This window comes from Lithobates pipiens, unplaced genomic scaffold (assembly GCF_037356315.1).
Source record: "Lithobates pipiens isolate NorthernLeopardFrog02 unplaced genomic scaffold, aLitPip1_a1.2 Scaffold_22, whole genome shotgun sequence".
Classification (NCBI taxonomy): Eukaryota; Metazoa; Chordata; class Amphibia; order Anura; family Ranidae; genus Lithobates; species Lithobates pipiens.
The window spans coordinates 310,342,025-310,362,631 of NW_027507784.1; the positions used below are offsets into that span (position 1 = coordinate 310,342,025).

The 20,607-nt window shown below is 42.7% G+C and overlaps 1 protein-coding gene across 1 annotated transcript; it reads right to left on the bottom strand.

Moving 5' to 3' along the window:
- Window positions 1–12,476: 12,476 nt before the first annotated feature.
- GFER (growth factor, augmenter of liver regeneration) lies at window positions 12,477–17,365 on the bottom strand. Its single transcript, XM_077449375.1, has 3 exons — window positions 17,163–17,365; window positions 13,914–14,119; window positions 12,477–13,213 (listed from the first exon to the last, which is right to left on the bottom strand). The coding sequence occupies exons 1-3, from the start codon at window positions 17,346–17,348 to the stop codon at window positions 13,051–13,053; spliced, it is 555 nt and encodes a 184-aa protein (XP_077305501.1). The 5' UTR covers window positions 17,349–17,365; the 3' UTR covers window positions 12,477–13,050.
- Between the last annotated feature and the right edge of the window lie 3,242 nt (window positions 17,366–20,607).

A 20,607-nucleotide genomic window follows, 5' to 3' on the forward strand; every position in this document is an offset into this window, starting at 1 on the left:
TGATTTTGGCCCATTCTTCCACACAGTCTTCAAATCTTGAAGAGTCGGTGGGCAGGGCTGGTGCAAGGATTTTTGACACCCTGGGCGAAACCTCATTTTGCCGACCCTCCTTGACTCCACCCCTGACTCCACCCCTTTACCCTGCCCATGTATACCCCACCTTTTTAATGAAGTGCCCATCAAATGCAGCCTCACCAGGGCCCATCAATGCAGCCTACCAGCACCCATCAATGAATGTTTGCTTGCTTCCATTCATTTGGGAGTCGGGACACAGACACGGTCCTCCACTGCCACTGTGCCTCTGAAACTATGTATGAACGGAGCGGTGGCTGTCTGCTGAAACTTAGTTGCTTGCTGCAGAGAGAAGAGAGTAGGAACACCAGTGGCCAGGTGCCCTAAGCATCAGTGCACCCTAGGCGGCTGCCTAGTTTGCCTAGTGGTAGCACCGGCCCTGTCGGTGGGCCTCTTCTATGAACTCTCGTTATTCCCATACATTTTCTATTGGATTCAAGTCAGATGATTGGCTGAGTCATTCTAGCAGTTTTATTTTCTTTCTTTGAAACCATTTGAGAGTTTCCTTGGCTTTGTGTTTGGGATCATTGTCTGTTTTGCTGAAATGTCCGCCCTCGTTTCCTCTTCATCATCCAGGTAGATAGCAGCAGATTTTTATCAAGAATGTCTTGGTACATTTTTCCATTCATCCTTCCTTCAATGATATGAAGTTTGCCAGTACGTATGCTAAAAAAACAGCCCCACACCATGATGTTCCCACCTCCAAAGTTTGCTGTGGGTTTTGGGGTGATGTGCCATTTGATCTCCAAACATGATGTGTATTATGGCACCCAAAGAGTTAAATTTTGGTCTCACCTGACCAGACTATATTCTCCCAGTATTTCACAGGCTTGTCTAAATGTTGTGCAGGAAACTATAAACGAGCTTCAACGTGATTTTTTTTTAGCAATGGAGTCTTCTGTGGTGAGCGTGCATACAGGCCATGGTGGTCGAGTGCATTACTTATTGTTTTCTTTGAAACAATTGTACCTGCTAATTCCAGGTCTCTCTGAAGCTCTCCACAAGTAGTCTTTGGCTCTTGGACAACTCTTCTGATAATTCTTCTCACTCCTCTGTCAGAAATCTTGCGAGGAGCACCTGGCCGTGGCCGGTTTATGGTGAAATTATGTTCTTTCCACTTCCAGATTATGGCCCAAACAGTGCTCACTGGAACATTCAGCTCAGGGAGGAGCTGAGGTTCAGCATGGAGAACAAAACATGTGGAACCATCTATTGAGAACATACCTTAGTTTGTATCATGGAGGAACAATGGTTTGGCTTTTTTCCCTCTTTCAAGTGATAACGCACACCAACTGATTTTTCAGGTGTGCGTGTCAAGACGTTATACCTTAAGAGGTGTGCTGTGTTACTTGCCTGGCCTCCATGTGCTTGAGCTCCCAATAGTAATACTAGATATATTCAGCATAAATTTAGGAATTAAAAGGGGTACTATTATTCAATATCCGCTGTGATAAAATTTACATCAAGTCATCCCCCCCTACGGGTGACTAAACATGGCCGCGTTTGACCACGGAGTGCAAAATGTTTGTCAGATGACATTTTTGGTTGACTCCCTGTAAGCGCTCACCCCTGGACCTATGTTGAGGTTGAGAATCTATATCAGAATTTATCTAAAAATTACTTCTGAACAACTTCGTCCATTTTTCCTGATGAAGCCATTTTTGGCGAAAGATGTTTTTGGATGCAGTATTTTAAGTATGGAATTGCAGCATTTAATGGTGTCGCTAATAGGGATTCTGTGTATATACCTATGACTGTGAATATATGTCTGTATCCATTTTATTGGAGTGTTGTGTATAAATAAAGAGAAGTTTTTTTGTACTTTTATAATAACACGTTGTAGTGTATAGCTGAAACATGTACCTTTAAAATCCCCTATCCAGTACTCTACTATTTTTGGAACATTCAGACGTTTAGAAATCCTTTTATAACCAACGCCATCAGTATGTTTTGCAACAATAAGGTTGCAAAGGTCATGAGAGCGCTTTGCTTTTACCCATCATGAGAGGTTTCTTGTGTGACACCTTGGTGATGAGACACCTTTTTATAGGCCATCAGCTGAGACTGAATCAGCTGATATTAATTTGCACTTATAAGGGGCAGGATTGTCTTCTAATTACTGTTAGATTTTAGCCGGTGTCTTGGCGGTCCTTGCCTTTTTTGCACCTTCCTTTCTTCATGTGTTCAATACTTTTTTTCTAATTATTTCATTTTATTACACAACTTAATTTCTGAACTGTTTTGGTTTATTTGTATGTATGGTTTGCATAGGTTATTACCGACATGTGGTGAATATTTCATGTCAATAGCACCTTTATAAACATATTTACCTAGAAAAATGGTGACGTGTTCAATACTTATTTTACCCGCTGTACACACACAACCTTTTTTATTTTATTTTTTATAACTGATCACATACCCTCTGTTCTCCACCCGAAAAAAGAGCTCAAAGAGCTGGAGGAGAATAATCAGCAGCACACTGATCTTCCCATGTTTATGTTTGTGCAGGGGGTGGAGAGCCTGATCATTGGAGGAAAGCAGGCACAGCTAGAAAACAAACCACTCTGGGCTCTCATGCTTAGTGTGGTCAATGTTTAATAGAAAGGCAAAGGGACTGGCAGGAACACCAGGGATTTCACACAAAGGAAGCACTACAAAGAGAACAGGATATTTTTCCATACAGGTACCATGTACAGGCACATATCAGGAATAGGAAATGTTGGATTTCAGCATACTCTTAGCCCTTGTACACGGTCAGAGATTCCGACAACCAAATCCGTCGGATTTTGTCCGACGGATCTTGTCCGAAACTGTTGCATACACACGGTCGGACAAAGTTGTCAGAAAATCCGATCATTCAGAACGTGATGACGTAATTTCGTTACGATGGGACTACATTCAGGCTAGTAGCCAATAGCTTTAATGTAGGAATTTGATCTGAGCATGCGTGGCACTTTGTCCGATCGGAATTCTCTACACATGATCGGAGTATGTCCGATCTGACCAGTTTGTCGGAAAATATTTCTGGCAAGTTGGAAAAGTTGGTCCGACGGAAAGTCCGATGGAGACCACACACAGTCGGAATATCCGACAAACCGCTCCGATCGGACACATTCCGTCGGAATCTCCGATCGTGTGTACAAGGGCTAAGGGGTCCATTTATAAAATATTTGCTGCACAAACATCAGAAGCATTCACGCAAATTGAACAAAATGTTCCATAATGTTTTTCTAAATATAAAGCTTGTATCACTTGCACCATCTAGTGCCCGTACTGCAGTATAGTTTTTCTCATTGAAGTATTTTAGTAATCTATACTGAATGTTGGTCGCCAGATGCAGCTGATAATACAGTCATTAATCTGTTAGAAAAAATACAGGACGTTTCATTCAACTTGCACAAATACGTCCGACATTCACATAACAAATGTTTAATAAATACCCCCACCCCCATCAAATCATTCTCTGCAGCTATTTTTTTTGTACCACCACCCCCTCCCTTTAGAATGTAAGCTCTATGAGCAGGGCCCTCCTGTACCTTTAGTATTGTACTGTAATTGTGTTGTCTCCCCCTATACATTGTAAAGCGCTGTGTAAACTGTTGGCGCTATATAAATCAATAATAATAAATACAGTAGATCCTTTGGTGTAAAGTCATCCTGGAAAGTGTAGAAGGGGGTAGTGCCAAACAAATCATATAGGCTTGCCCTTGCTAGCAGTGTGGCCATTAATAATGGCTTCACGATTTAGGCAATACACATGGACCGTTAAAACAACATGTTTTTCAAGAACACCTGTTATCACCTGTTATACAGGCTGTATTTTGGGGAAAAATGCTGGTGTGCTCCTTTGTGGGTGCCTCAAGTCAGTCAAATCGGATTCTTGCAGAACATAGCAAAATGTGAAAAAGTATGGCAACGGGGGTTATTTACAAAAGGCAAATCCACTTTGCACTGCAAGTGCACTTGGAAGTGCAGTCGCTCTAAATCTAAGGGGTAGATCTGAAATGAGGGGAAGCTCTGCTGATTTTATTATCCAATCACGTGCAAGCTAAAATGCATTTTTTTTTACTTTCCTTGCATGTCCCCCTCGGATCTACAGCGACTTTACTTCCAAGTGCACTTTCAGTGCAAAGTGGATTTTGCTTTAGTAAATAACCCCCAATGTGTATTACTGCATGGATTAGAATGAGACTATATGTTCTATGCATAGCCAACACATCTCAGCCCTGGATATATTTTGTGACATGTTCATGTTGTGGTGAACCGATAATAAAAACTACAGTTAAATTTTTTTTATTTTTTATTAGCAGACAAAAGAAAAAAAAATCATCTTTTATTTATATCAAAACGTATACAATATAGAAGTTGCTCTGATCAACTATCAAACATTTCAACAAAATAGATCATTTCAATTCTGATCACCGTACAAAATCACAGAATGTTCAATAAATAGATGACAATCATATAAAATGATTACAATGTTTAGAGCAGCATTAATCTGGCTCACACATTAGAATAAGCCTGTACAATCTCTACGATTCACCAACAATTACATACAATGGCTTACCTAATCAATTCATTCAATTAATATCCAAATCAGGTACAGTGCCATAAAAAAGTATTCACACCCCTTCAAATTTTCCACATTTTGTCATGTTACAACCAAAAAACATAAAAGTATTTTATTAGGATTTTATGACCAACACAAAGCGGCACATAATTGTGAAGTGGAAGGAAAATGATAAATAGTTTTCAAATTTTTTACAAATAAATGTTAAAAGTGTGGTGTGCATTTGTATTCAGCCCTAGTCTGGTTCTAATGGAACCAATTTGCTTCAGAAGTCACCTAATTAGTAAATAAAGTCCACTTGTGTGTAATTTAATCTCACTATAAATACAGTTGTTCTGTGAAGCCCTCAGAGGTTTGTTAAAGTGAACAAACAGCATTATGAAGGCCAAGGAACACACAAGACACACCAGACAGGTCAGGGATAAAGTTGTGGAGAAGTATAAAGCAGGGTTAGGTTCTAAAAAAAAAAATATCCCAAGCTTTGAACATCTCATGGAGCACTGCTCAATCCATCATCCAAAAATGGAAAGAGTATGGTACAACTGAAAACCTACCAAGACATGGCCGTCCACCGAAACTGACAGGCTGGGCAAGGAGAGCATTAGAGAAGCAGCCAAGAGGTCCATGGTAACTCTGGAGGAGCTGCAGAGATCCACAGCTCAGGTGGGAGAATCTGTCCACAGGACAACTATTAGTCGTGCTCTCCACAAATCTGACCTTTATGGAAGAGTGGCAAGAAGAAAGCCATAAGAAGTCCCATTTGTAGTTTGCGAGAAGCCATGTGGGGGACACAGCAAACATGTGGAAGAAGGTGCTCTGGTCAGATAAGACCAAAATTTAACTTTTTGGGCTAAAAGCAAAAATGCTATGTGTGGAGGAAAACTAACACTGCACATCACCCTGAACACACCACCCCCACTGTGAAACATGGTGGTGGCAGCATCATGCTGCGGAGATGCTTTTCTTCAGCAGGGACAGGGAAGCCGGTCAGAGTTGATGGGAAGATGGATGGAACCAAATACAGGGCAATTTTAGAAGAACTGTTAAGAGTCTGTAAAAGACTTGAGACTGGGGCGGAGGTTCACCTTCCAGCAGGACAGCGACCCTAAACATACAGCCAGAGCTACAATGGAATGGTTTAGATCAGGGGTGTCCAATCTTTTGAAGAGCGAGGGCCATTTAAGCGACTTGGTAACTGGTCGCGGGCCACAATGAGCAGAGCAGGCGGATGACAGGTCCGTGCAGAGCGGACACAGCCCACTCTACTCTATGTGTCCTCCGAACCGCCCTGACAGAAGGGGATTGATCCCCTTTTGTTTTTTTTTTGTGAATCAGATTGGAGGTAGGCGGGTTTAAAAGGACACAAATCCGTTTACATCTGCTGTTTCATATAGGTGAATGGAGGGTCCGATTGAGTTATACTGATTGTGTGAAAGGGGCCTTTCACACTAATGCAGTGCGGTGCACCTGTGTCTTTCCTGTGGGTTAGCTACACTTTGCCATAGACATCTATTATATCCTGCAGGTGTGGTGCACTTTCTGAAAGCTCACCAAACCCGCAGGTAATAACAGAAGTCTATGCCTCAGTGCAGGTAACCTGAAGGTGCACTGCACCTGCGGATCAGTTCGACAGCAGCTCAGTAACCACTGCGCAGATCTGCCCATATACACATTTTAGTAATAAACTGACCTTTAATAACAGTCTTCCATTCAGGTATCGCTTGCTGTTGCTGTCCCCAGCAGAGTGCATTTGGTATCACTCCGCCTGTGGCAAGAGATGGCGCTATACAGGAAGCATCAACTTACACAGCTCTGCTCCACAGCTGCTTGCTTTGCTGGCTTCATTAACGCAGATGCTCTGTGATGGCGGGTCTGCAACCCATGATCTGGGCTTGCCAATCTGCCATCCCTTAGAAGGAGGTCGCGGGCCACATCAGAGGGCTCCGCGGGCCACATGTGGCCCCCGGCCACTGGTTGGGCACCCCTGGTTTAGATCAAAGCATATTCATGTGTTAGAGTGGCCTAAAGTCCAGACCTAAATCCAATTGAGAATATGTAGCAAGATTTAAAAATTGCTGTTCACAGACGCTCTCCATCCAATCTGACAGAGATTGCGCTATTTTGCAAAGAAGAATGGGCAGAAATGTCACTCTCCAGAGGCGCAAAGTTGGTAGAGACATCCCCAAAAAGACTTGCAGCTGTAATTGCAGCGAAAGGTCGTTCTACAAATTATTGACTCAGGGGAGCTGAATACAAATACAACCCACACTTTTTACATATTTATTTGTAAAAAAAAATTGACAACCATTTATCATTTTCCTTCCACTTCACAATTATGTACCACTTTGTGTTGGTCTATCACATAAAATACATTTACAATTTTGGGTGTAAAAATAAGATGAGTATAGCCTCATGTACAAAATAAGAGCAGCGCAAATAAAAGTACCATCATCCAGATTAGTAATTTTCAAGAGATAGAAGTTCTAGGGGTGCCGAGGCAGTTGCTGATGCTGCTCCCTTTGCATCCAAACCCAAGTTTTTATATATGGACTATCTCGGTAGGAAAACACAGATAATGAGTTATAAAGGGGGGGGGAAATCGATGGGTCCTGTGATCTGCTGCCTCCGTCCGTGTGGGTGAGCTGATCTCCTCACTTTCGATTGATTGGAAATTCTCTGTTATATCATCATACTCTGTTTTGTTTATTTTGTTATGTGTAAATATTCTATTTACTTTATAGACTGTCCTCCTGAAGAAGCGATTCGCCACAAAACCGGTAGAGGGAATTTTCTATACCCTTCTTCAACAGAGACCTTACCGAGGAACCCGTTGGTAGTTTGTTAAACTGCTGTGTATATGATTTTAACATTATTGATGTATAATTTTTTGTCTTTATTAAACAATTTGTAATCTTTATAACGCATTATCTGTGTTTTCCTACCAAGTACCGAGATAGTCCATATATATAAAAAAAAAAAACTCTTGGGTTTGGATGCAAAGGGAACAGTATCAGCAACTGCCCCGGCACCCCTAGAACCTCTATCTCTTGAAAATTTTGGGTGTAACATGACAACATGTGGAAAATTTGAAGGGGTGTGAATACTTTAATGCATTGTAGAAAGTGGTTTTAAATGTGTATGGGGGGAGCAAAAACCATTCACCTTTAGGATGAAGTTCCACTTTAATGAAATTAATTTAGGGGGGGGGGACCAGCCACTGCACTGTAGGGCATTAGCTGGTGTGAACACACCCTTCATCTAAAGCTGGCTATACTTGTGGGAGGTTTAGGAGAGCGATTAATCAGCATTGCAATTGAGGATGCAAATTGGTAGTTCTGATCAACTGCATGGAGATGGGAATGAAGTTGCCTGAATAAATGTGACCGAAAAATCTGATCACTTTTGATCAAATTGGTGTCACCCAAACCTCCCCCATCATTTGGATTTAATTTCAGTTGTATTTTTTTTTTAGAAAACTATACTGAAATTGTCGGGTTACTGCCTAGTGTTGACTTCACAATCTACTTAATTTCTCATGATTATAAGATGGCCTAGTTTCTGTTAATTGCCTGCAAGCTCACTTGCAAGACCCAACACTTTATGAGTTTGCCAGCTCATTGAAGCCTATGCACTCCCTGTGTGGCCGACGTCGCAGCAGCTGTCTAGCGGTAAGCAGGTTGATTAGCAGCTAGAGGGTCTGTGCAATCTACAAATCTCTATATTTAAAACATTTAACCCTCGTTCACACCGTTGCGATTTGTCATGCATGTTGACAGTTCCAAATCACATGACAAGTTGCATCCCATTGTCAACAATGGAACCGGTCAAATAGCCGTGACTCGTGTCGCAGTGATTTTGAAAAAGGATCCTGCATTACTTTTTGACCATTTCATTGCGACTTGCATAGACTTCTGCTGTATAAAGTCATGATGAAATCGGCAGTGCAAATCCGACTGATGTGCGGCTTTGATATCGCACTGAAGTAGCACGATTTCAAAGCCGCACTGGGTGTGAGTGGGGTGTAAAGAATGAAAGGGAACACATGTGAACAGGTAAACCAAGTGTCCAATTTAGGTTTGATGCCTTGTCAGTGTTTTATTGCTGTCTGTTTAAAGCAAACAATCAGCTTCTATTTCATGAAACCAGTGCAGATCAGAACACAGAAGCATAAAGCTGATTTTTTTTTGCCAACGGCAACACAGACAGTTCATTTTACAAATATGCTCATAAATTATGGCCGCCGTCTCTGCTCTGGAGGAATCTCAATTATCTAAGAATCACAAAAGCATATTTAAAAATGCAAAGCGCAAAAGGCACAGCACAAATTAATTTGCCAATCACACCAAAAGAAGAGAAAATTAGTAACATTGTTAACACACATTAAATCAACAACACAATAAGATAAAAACACAAAACACAATCCTAAGTACAGTACCATCTTAAAGCTGTAAATGATATTTACTGCTGTAGCACCTGAAGTTTATGGCTGGAGGGGATGGAAGGGGGGCAGATTTCCACTCTAAGACCTGGCACCAGCATGTTACGTCCGTTGTGCCTATTTTTTGTTTTAAAAAATGTTTTCCTAAATTTAGGCTTTAAGCCCATCCCTGTCATTCTACTGTCAAATATCAACGCATATATAATGCCTTCTTAAAGAGCTTGTAACCCAAAAAATAAAAAAATATAGATATAATTTTCCTTTAAAGCAGGTTAAACAGCATAGCACTTGTGCTGTCTAATCTGTCCCTTTCTATGCTGTAAAAAACCTGGTCACTCCCGTGTCACCTTATGTAAACTACCCCTGGTAATCATGGCTGTTGGTCAATGATTGTTTGCTCAGTTTACAAGCCTCCACCATCCTCTTATCTCTCCCCCCTCCCTCCCTGACTGTCAGCTGGTGTGTGTGAGCCATCTCTTCCCTGCGCCTCCCCTCTTGCTGCTATTAGTAGCTGACAGTAAAGTCAGAGTAGGATTACTGCTAGCCCTTCTGTTATACCAAGCTATACATTTCTGGGAGGTCACGTAAATTCTGTGCAGGCATAAAAAAGGAACAAGATCAGAAATAAATACTATTTACAAAGATGGGTATTTCTGTTTGTGTCAAATGATATTCCAGTTCATTCTAGGTGCATTAACTGCAAATTTTGTAAAACTAAAGCTAGCGGTCCATGGCTCAAATTTTGCAAATTCCCGCTGAATTAGCCAAAATGTGCACAGTGGGTCGCCCTGTCAGCACTACAAACCTCAATTTAAAAAATCCACAAAAAAAAATAAAAAATAAAAAAAGAATAAAATCGAAGGAGCCAGGTGGAAAAGTCTATTTAGATGCAGTTGCCGTTTGGGTATTCCAAGTTGCGAGTGCTTTGTATGAATACAGCAGTAGGCAGGGGCCATCTACTCATCCACTCTGGCATCCAAGCCTGTACTGATCCAGCCAACAGCTAATCTGAAACTGCAACCTCTGCATTCCCCAAGCCATGATATTCCAGCTCTTGTGTCCTGGCTTCCCAGATTTCCTTCTACTAACATGGAAACAGAAGCCATGATCGCAAATTCCTTTGCGAGCAAACATCTTTATGTTTATATACCCTACAGATCAAATAGCATGGAGCAGGGAATCTTACTGTGTGATGCAGGGGATTGAGATCTGGGAGTAACACCTTGCACATAGGAGGAAAAGCTCAGCTCAGCCAACATCAATGCTAAGAGGAAGAAGACCCCAGCACCTATGGACCAACAGATGTATATGAGGAGGTGGGATCCTCCTTACTACTGTCATAATATGGCAAAAAATATTGTTTTTAACTCTGTTGAGGGCTTGTGTTTCTTTTTGTTACATCACAAGTGCACCTAAAAGTAGGAATTTTGCCAGAAAGTTGATTTTTGCTAACACATCAAATAGGTCCATTAAAGTGGTTGTAAACTCTTACAGATACCCAGTGAAGCGAGTAATCTCATGTGCAACACAGAGGTTAAACAAATCCTTCCACATAAGTTGAACTTGTTTATTTGCCTCCGTTTGTCCTGTACATCCTTGTTTTCCCCCCCGGACGATGATCAAAAGCCTGAAGTTCAGACAGCCTCAGCAGCAAGATGTTTGTATATGCAGAGAGACAGGAGACTCCAGATAGTGTAATATTGTCTAACTGTTTTATTGGCAGTGTTGCACACACAGGTTTCAAACTCGGAGTAAATCCCCAGAATAAAAACAAGCCAGAAGCGATTTCTTACAAGTTACAGGTCCATAAAAGCGATCACGCACACTTATCTTGTCAATGGAGTATTTATAGTGTGGGAGTACCACTGATGACGTCACATGAGACGAAACGATCTTCGGACGATATGCACACACTCTTCGCGCGATCACCTTTATGGACCTGTAACTTGTAAGAAATCGCGTCTGGCTTGTTTTTTTCTGGGGATTTACTCCAAGTTTGAAACCTGTGTGTGCAGCACTTCCAATAAAACTGTTAGAGAGACAATATTACACTATCTGGAGTCTCTTGTCTCTTTGCATATAGAAACATCTTGCTGCTGAGGCTGTCTGAACTTCAGGCTTTTGATCATCGCCGTTGCACAAGGATGTACAGGACAAATGGATGCAAATAAACAAGCTCAACTTATGTAAGAGGATTTAACCTCTGTGTTGCACCCTGAGTAAGGGTGGTCGCAGGCTTTCTGGTAAGCCCTTAAACCTACTATGGAGATGGGTATCACGCTGTCAAATACCTGGTCAACACTTTACATCTATATGGGATCTCCTTTACTGTATATCAGCTATTGAATATCCATCACATATGAACTTTTTTGCCCAAATTTTTGTTGTCACTATTTTGTCATTAACCACTTGCCGCCCGCCATATAGCAAAATGACGGCGGCAAAGTGGTTTAAATAAACTGACCAGACGTCATATGACGCCTTCAGGATATTAAGCCGCTGTGCACCCCTGAATGCATGCATTGCAGCGATCGTTGTTGCGGTGTCAGTCTTGACACACCACAACTCCTATCCAAGTAAAGAGTCCCTGATGGAGACTCTTTACCACATGATCAGCCGTATCCAATCACAACTGATCACAATGTAAACAGGAAGAGCCGGTGATCGGCTTTTCCTCAATCGTGTCTGTCAGATGCAAGTAGAGGAGAGCCTATCAGCTGCTCCTCTGATAGGGGGGGTCTGTGCTGATCGATTATCAGCGCAAGCGCCCCCCCCCCCCCGTGGATGCCCACACTGGACCACCAGGGATGCCCACCACCAGGTATGTCACCTAGAAAACCAGGGATGCCTATCAGTGCCCACAATGGGCATCACAGATTGGCAGGCATTGTTTGGCACTGATTGGCATCCATCAGTACCATATGTTACAGTAAAACAGTGCCACTTATCAGTGCCCATCATCGCCACCTCATTGGTGCCCATCAGTGCCGCCTTATCAGTGCCCGTCAGTGCAGCCAAAAATGTATTTACAAAGTTTTGTAACTGAAACAAAACATTTTTTTTTCAAAATTTTCGGTCTTTTTTTATTTGTTTAGCGGAAAATAAAAATCCCAGAGGTGATCAAATACCACCAAAAGAAAGCTCTATTTGTGGGAACAAAATGACAAAAATGTAGTTTGGGTAGTGTAGCATGACCGCGCAATTGTCATTCAAAGTGCAACAGAGCTGAAAGCTGAAAATTGGTCTGGGCAGGAAGGTGTATAAGTGCCCAGTATTGAAGTGGTTAATTATTGCACGTTTGCATTTTATGGTTTATTATATGCTTAATAGGCATTGTACCATTGATACATGAATTTAATTTATTTATTTTTTAGTTTTACTGCATACTAGGCAAAGTTGTCACAATATATTGATTTATTGCATGTATGCACCTTTTGTTTATCACATGCTATATGCAGTGTGTCATCATGAATTATTTAGTTTAATTTTAGCTCTGCACTTTATATTCTGAATTACATTTTGGTGCCCAATATCTGGGTTATAGTGTTCAGCTGCTGTTTTTTTGTTTCACCAAGCGCAGGTATAATTCTCTATAAATTAACCCATAGATTTAACAGTTTAAAAAAAAAAAAAATCTGTTACATTTCGGGCACTGCTCTCAACTAAACTGTCATAACTGATCACATGTGCAGCATTATGGCCATTGAATATCAGAGGCCAAGATGGCGGCTTCCATGGCTGAAAACGATAGGATGATTTACTTCCACTTTAACAACTAAAAATTGTTACTTTTCTTATGTTTAGAACCTATAAAAAAAAAAAGCATCAAACTAGTCAGCTGTTGGCAAAAGCTACATTCTGGACTAGCAGAAAGGTCTCAAGAACTAAAGAAAACATAAGTTATGGCTTTGTACTGGTATCTGTTGAAAAAGTATCAACTGTTCTAAAGATCCAGACAAGGAATGTCCAATCAATCACAGGATCCGTCCTTCCAGCCGTCACGCCACCTCTCGTCCACCTTGGAACAGTCAAATTCTACCTTGCCCAGCTTCCTGTTGACATCATTATGAAGTATACACATCCACTGGGACAGGTTATGTCTGCTGCTTGTGTCAGGCTGAGTGATAGTTAGCCTGGAAATGGGAAATTCACACTGGTCATTATTTTACTTGCTTAAAGCTAAACTTCAGACAAACAGCTAAATACGCAGGTGAAATGCATATATGGGAGTTGGTTGACTCGACAAAAGATTAGTATTTATGTCCATCCAGTTCTAAAATTTTTACAGCTCTGCCATGCAACACAACCTTATCTGGCAATTGAGACCTTATCTCTTCCTGCTGCATTAAAAGTGGAAATAAAGGCAACATTACAAAAAAAACAAAAAACTTATGTGCAGGAAACATATGCAAAGTCTCATCTGCAAGAAAATAAACCTACCTGCCTGCTTACAGTCTGTGGCATGTCAACTAAGAAGTGCATGCGCAGCCAAATTTACATCACCGGCATAACGACTCCTGCACATGATATGAAATAGTGAATGATAGGGGATAGCATACCCGGTCCTGTGATTTGATATTGTTATACACTATCAGAAGCTTAGGAACAGTATATGAGGTCAGGGCAGCAACTAATAATCTCCAGGTGACCTATGAATCTGCGTAGACAAGAAACACAATTCCCTTATATGCATTTCATCTGTAAATATAGTAATTTGCCTGGAATTCAGCAATTTAATATTTATGAAAAAAAAAAAAAAAAAATGATAAAATGGTTCTGTTGTATATAAACTGATCCACAAAAAATAAAAAAGGGGAAAAAACCCCAACAAACCTCTCTCTTAGATCATCTGCACATTCCTCACAGGGATAGAATTTGGAAAATATGTTAATGAAGCTTTTCATTTCGTCTTGCTGCTTAGTGCTGGGACTATCTGGGTAATAGGCAGCCATTGTATGCAAGAAAGACCAGGTACTTCGGCCGAGCTCCTCCCGGTCTAGTGGACACTCAGGGGGCCGCTCCTTCTCAATATCGATGTCCTAAAATAAGAAAAAAAATCTAAGCATTATTTTCCACATCTATCTAACCTACCTTGGCGAGGAGAGTGGGGGGTGGCCCTCTATACGGGGGTGAGCAGAGTGGGGGGGGGGGGAGGTGGTCCTCCATATGAGGCAAAGAGGGGGAAAGAATGGTCCTCCATATAAAGCAAGGAGGTGGGGTGTGGAATTTGGTCCTCTATACGAAGGGGGGGGGGGGTCCTCCATACAAAGCAAAAAGGGTGAGGGGGGGGGGGGGAACATTCCTCCATTCGGATTGAATAGAGTGAAGGGGGGGAATGGTCCCCCATTTGAGGCAAGGAGGGGGTGGAAGAATGGTCCCCCATACGAGGCAAGGAGGGGGTAGGGGGCAGAAGAATGGTCCCCCCATACAAGACGAGGAGGTTGATGCGGCATTTGATCCTCCATACGAGGGGTGATTAGTCCTCTATATGAGGAGAGGGAGAAGTCCTCCATAGGGGGCAAGGAGTAGGAAGAGTGGAATAGACCTCCATATGGGGGGGGGGGGCATGATCCTCCCCATATGGGGCAATGTCCTCCATACAGGGAGCGATGAGGGGGGGACATCCTGTATATATGAGGTGATGGGGGGGGGGGTTGGAGTCATATATACTATGCGGGTTCCTCGTAAATAGGCGATGGGCTTTCATGTAGAAGTGGGCACTTCTACAGGGCACAGAAGGCCCCCCTCCTCCACCACCACCACCTTTACTGGACCCTCCCTCATGATGGGGGGAGCCCGAAGTGCTGCCGCTTGGTCCCATTGTTCACTCAGAGGGGAGGAAAGTACATCCATACCCGCCTCTCATCTGTAATGTAAGAAATCAGAAGCCATGAGGATTTTGTCACTTCCAGTTACTATTTGATGTTTACGCACCATTAGCAGCTTCTCGTACAGCATCTGATCAAGCCGATCTCAGTTTATCAGATGCTTTCAGGGCAGAGGAAAGATCTGGAGTCTAATAGACCCTAGATTAGTGATGGTGAACCTTGGCACCCCAGATGTTTTGGAACTACATTTCCCATGATGCTCAACTACACTGCAGAGTGCATGAGCATCATGGGAAATGTAGTTCCAAAACATTTGGGGTGTCACGGTTTGCCATCACTGCCCTAGGCATTGTCACAAGGCAAATGTGTACACAAGTCTCACACGTATATGTAGATATTGATCATACCACACATTTGGTACAACAATTCTAGCACCAAACCTTCTGTGTAACACTAAACTGGTAACCTGTAAAGGCTTTTAAAGTGTCGCCTATGGAGATTTCTAGGTACCATTCGATGGGTGGGCGCAGTTTGTGTGACACGTTAGGTATCTATTTACTCGGCATAACATCATCTTTTAGATTTTGCCAAAAGTTGGGTATTGTGTTTGTGTGCACTTAAATTCATTGAAGTGTATTTTCTCCTACAAATGTGCACGTTAATCACTTTGCCTTATAGTCAAATGACAGTCGGGGATCTCCACAGCATGTTTATTTTCATCCTCTCGTTCTGGGACAACATTACGAGACATGGCCCCAGTCTCACCCCTCTCGCCTGCCAATGGCGGCACGGCGATCGGGGGCTCGCTGTGACCCCGGGACGCGGCTCTTTACCAATGTGATCGGCTGTGTCCATGTAAGCACCATTTATCGGCTCTCCTCACCTCACACTGACTGAGTGCGAGGTGAGGAAAGCCGATCAGAGGCATCTCCTCACAGGGGAGATCTGTACAGGTAATCAGTGCAGCCCAACAGTGATGCCAGCCAGTGCTGCCCATCAGCGTCGCCTATCAGTGCCTCCTCATCAGTGCAGCCCTGTCAGCGCCCATTAGTAAAAGGAGAAAAATTATTTACTAAATTTTCTAAGACAAACTAAGAAAAAAACATTTTGTTTTTCTTTAGCAAAAAAATAAAAACCTCAGTGGTGATTACATATCTCCAAAAAAAGCTCTATTTGTGTGAGAAAAAAAAATATGATAAAAAAAAAAAAAAACATAATTTGGGTACAGTGCTGCATGATTGTCAAAGTGCAACAGTGCTGAAAATCGGCCAGGGCAGTAGGGTTGCCACCTCATCCCTTTAACCACATGCCAACAGGGCCATAGCTGAAAGACGGCCACAGCGCGGTCAGCTTATTCTGGGACGTCAAATTACGGAGCGATCACTTGTAAACAATCCGGCATCACGTCATGACGCCGCTCCCCCCCCCCCCCCCCCTGTACCGATCGGTACAGTGAGAGGGGAGAGGGGGAGAAATGGCAGCAGCGCTGTGGGCTGGATGTGTAGTGCCCACAGCGCTGCTCAGTGACAATAATCTGCAGTGCTCTGCCCATACTCTGCAATAAATCTTAAAAGAAACTAAGATTTTTTTTTTTTTTTTTACAGAATTTTCTGTCTTTTTTGATTGATTAAAAAAAAACCCAGCGGTGATTAAATACCACCAAAAGAAAGCTCTATTTGTGTGAAAAAAAGGACAACAATTTTATTTGGGTACAGTGCTGTATGACTAACTGTCATTCAAAGTGTGAGGGCACCGAAAGCTAAAAATTGGTCTGGTTAGGAAGGGGGTTAAGTGGCCAGTGGGCAAGTGGTTAAACCCGAACACATATGAATTACACGGTTTCTGAGGCTAATTGAATGCAGATAAGACACCAAGTCAGTTTAATTACCAACTTAATCAGCCACAGAACCTGTGTAATTAATATGTGTTTGGGTTTGAAGGGATGAGATGGCAACCACACTGGGCAGGAAGGGGTAAAAGTGCCGGATATATTGATGCGGTTAAAAATGGCTGTGCAAATATCATGCAACATATAAAATTGCAGCAGCCACCATTTTATTCTCCAGGGTCTCTGCTGCCAAATAATATACAATGTTTGGAGGTTCTATTTGCTGATTTTGACCTCTATGAGAGATCATGTCAGTCTCAGGTGAATGTCCCTCCTTATATGGCGATGGGCGGGGGATGTCCTCTATATAAGGTGGAGGGGAGGGGTTCTGTAGATTAAGGTGAATGTCGTTCCTGTCCTCCTCACCTGGGGGTTGGCACTCTGCCTCCTCTGGTCCTTCATCCAGCTCCGGAAGTCCACACACGCCCGGCACGGCTTCTTCCCCTTCCCTTCCGTACCCTGTCCGTCCTCCTCCTTCGCCTTTCCTCCTGGTACAGGCATCGGGAAACCAGCCATGGGACCGGCACGCTGTCTATCACTGGGCGCCGCCATGTTGGTTTGTCGCAGTGCATGCTGGGGGCGGAGCCCGGCCGCTGGGATGAAGCTCCTGTCACTGAGGGAGGAGCGAGGGGTGTGACGTCAGCACACCTCCAGGAAGGACACACCTCCTTCATAAGAAACCACTTCAATAGAATCTATCCTCAGGCAGGCATGCCATGGCAGTGCGACCTCTCACAATACCAGCTGCCTGGCAGCCATGACTAACCTGTGCCCTGGTGCTTTGCTGATCTGTTTGCTTGTTGCAAGTCAGTACTGACACCAGCAGGTTGGTGTAACAGCCAGGCAACCGGTATTTCCATTCTGGAAATTTGGTGTTTTAGCTGCTTTACACCCAGCGTGCAACTTTCTTATTTTTTCTTTTTGCACTGTTTTTCTTGATGCGCATAGGGGGGACCTTTCATCTGAAAGTGTTACCCTGCGCACCAGCAACGTACTAAAAAAGCGTCTGCAGCTTTTGGGCGCGGAGCTTTGCTGTTTTTGCAACAAATGCATTTTTATGAGTTGTGGGTTTTGTCACATGCAAAAATACATGTCTGCCGGCCATGGTTGGGGTGCCATTAAGGATTTACGTTTAGGGGGAGGGGGGGGGGGAGTATTTGATTGTTTTTTCACGTTTGCCCACTGATAAGGAAATGATCAGTCTATATTTTAATGGTAAGTTTAGTTTAACAGCGGGAGACAGAAGAACAACAAAAATATCCAAAAAAATGCATTCCAAAAAAAGTTATAAATTGATTTTCATTTTAATAAGTGAAATAAGTATTTGATCCCCAAACAGTCAGCAAGATTTCTGGCTCCCAGGAGTCTTCTATACAGGTAACAAGCTGAGATTAGGAGCACTCTCTAAAAGGGAGTGCTCCTAATCTCAGCTTATTACCTGCATAAAAGACAGAAGCAGTCGATGAGATTCCAATCTCTCCACCATGGCTAAGACCAAAGAGCTGTCAGGGACAAGACTGTAGACCTACACAAGGCTGGAATGGGCTACAAGACCATCGCCAAGCAGCTTGGTGAGAAGGTGATAACAGTTGTGCAATTATTCGCAAATAGAAGAAACACAAAATAACTGCCAATCTCCCTCGATCTGCTGCTCCATGCAAGATCTCACAACAGGGAGTTACAATGATCATGAGAACGGTGAAGAATATGACCCCTTCGCAAAACATGACTTAGTACTTGGTGGAATCACAGAGTTCAGACGTTTCTTGTAGTTGGCCACCAGGTTTTCACACATCTCAGGAGGGATTTTTTTCTCCTCTTTGAAGATTCTCTCCAAGTTATTAAGGTTTTAAGGCTGACGTTTGGCAACTCGAACCTTCAGCTCCCTCCACACTCCCTTTAGCTGGTTCCTGACCAGCCGCTGCAGTTATACTGTGGCAGGATGGCTCCCCTGGGCGAGCCGTCGTAGCTGTAGGAGGCACATGCACCCCGGCAGCGTGTCTCCAGAGCCGATGCGAGTGCCTGGTGGGCACGATGACCGCCGGGCACCCGCGATTGCTCATGACAGAGTGAGAACCGGGATCTGTGTGTGTAAACACAAATCCCAGTTCTGTCAGAGGAGAGGAGACAGAACATGTGTTCATACTAAGCATGAACACCGATCGGTCTCCTCCCCTAGTCAATCCCATCCCACCCCACAGTTAGAACACACCCAGGGAGGACAGTTAACCCCTTGATCGCCCCCTAGTGTTAACCCCTTCCCTGCCAGTGACATTTATTTACATGGTGCATGGGAGGTCGGCAGCAGGGTGATTGGCAGATTGCTATAACCAACTCAGCACCCATTACGAGGGTACCGCTACATAAACCATTTCCCAGTTCTGCCTGGTGACACGGCACAGATCACTGCTCCCTGTCATCAGGTCGCTGTCATGTAAGTAGTAGGCCACCTCCCCAGTTAGAATCACTCCCTAGGACACACTTAACTCCTTGATCATCCCATAGTGCTTAATCCCTTCCCTGCCAGTGTCATTTACACAGTAATCAGTGCATTCTTATAGCACTAATCGCTGTATCAATGTCATTGGCCCCAAAAATGTGTCAAAGTGTCCAATTTGTCTGCCGCAATATTGCGGTACCGCTGAAAATCGCAGATCGCCGCGATTACTAGTAAAAAAATAAAATAATTAAAATGCCATAAATCTATCCCCTATTTTGTAGATGCTGTAACTTTGGCGAAAACCAATCAATATACTCTTATTGTGTGTGTGTGTGTTTTTTTTTTTTTTTTTACCAAAAATATGTAGAAGAATACATATCGACCTAAACTGAGCAAGAAAAAAGTAAAAAAAAAAAAAAAAATAGGGATATATATTATAACAAAAAGTAAAAAATAATGTGTGTTTTTTTTTTTTTCAAAATTGCTGCTATTCTTTTGTTTATAGTGCAAAAAATAAAAACTGCAGAGGTGATCAAATACCACCAAAAGAAAGCTCCATTTGTGGGGAAAAAAGGACGTCAATTTTGTTTGGGTACAGCATCGCACGACCGCGCAATTGTCAGTTAAAGCGACACAGTGCCGAATCGCAAAAAGTGGTCTGGTCATTAAGGGGGGAAGTGTTCCATCCTCAATTGGTTAAAACCAATGCTGCAGAAGTAACAGAAGTATCAACAACCAGTACCGAAATTTTTTTATTTTATTTTTTTGGGGGGATTGTCCAAAAAAAAGTCACCAAATGAAGGCAGAATATTGAAAATAGTTCCTACAATCATACAAAATGTTTTCTGGTGCTTGTTGCCCTGTTTATGCCACACTTCTACTTGGCAGGTCTGAAGTGATGGTGCCCTAAATTTGCCATTTGTTTTGCTGATGATATAAGTAATCCCTTTTCATTTTGTTAGAACATTTTTGTGAATATTGTCATAAGTTGTTAAACAGCATTTGGTATAAGTTCCTTTGGGGGGTGCAGGGACTGATGTGAATGATCTATGTAAAACAATAAAACAATAAGGCTACATGCCCACAGATGTTCTAAAAAGCAGGCTGTAAAACCAGTACAGACGTCAGGAAAAAAGCGGCGTTAAAACCACAATTTTATCTGCGTTTTGCATTAAATTCAATGCATGTTACTCCGCGCTGGCTTTCAGCCATGTTTAACTGTCTCTATTCCAAATCAATGGTTCCCTATGGAAGCCCATTGATTTGAATTGAGGTTGCACCAGAAGTCGGATCAAGAGGATTCGACTTGCGGTGCAACTTGTGTGCTGAGAATCTTGAGTTCGGAACCCAGCGAAAATGTAAAAAAAAAAT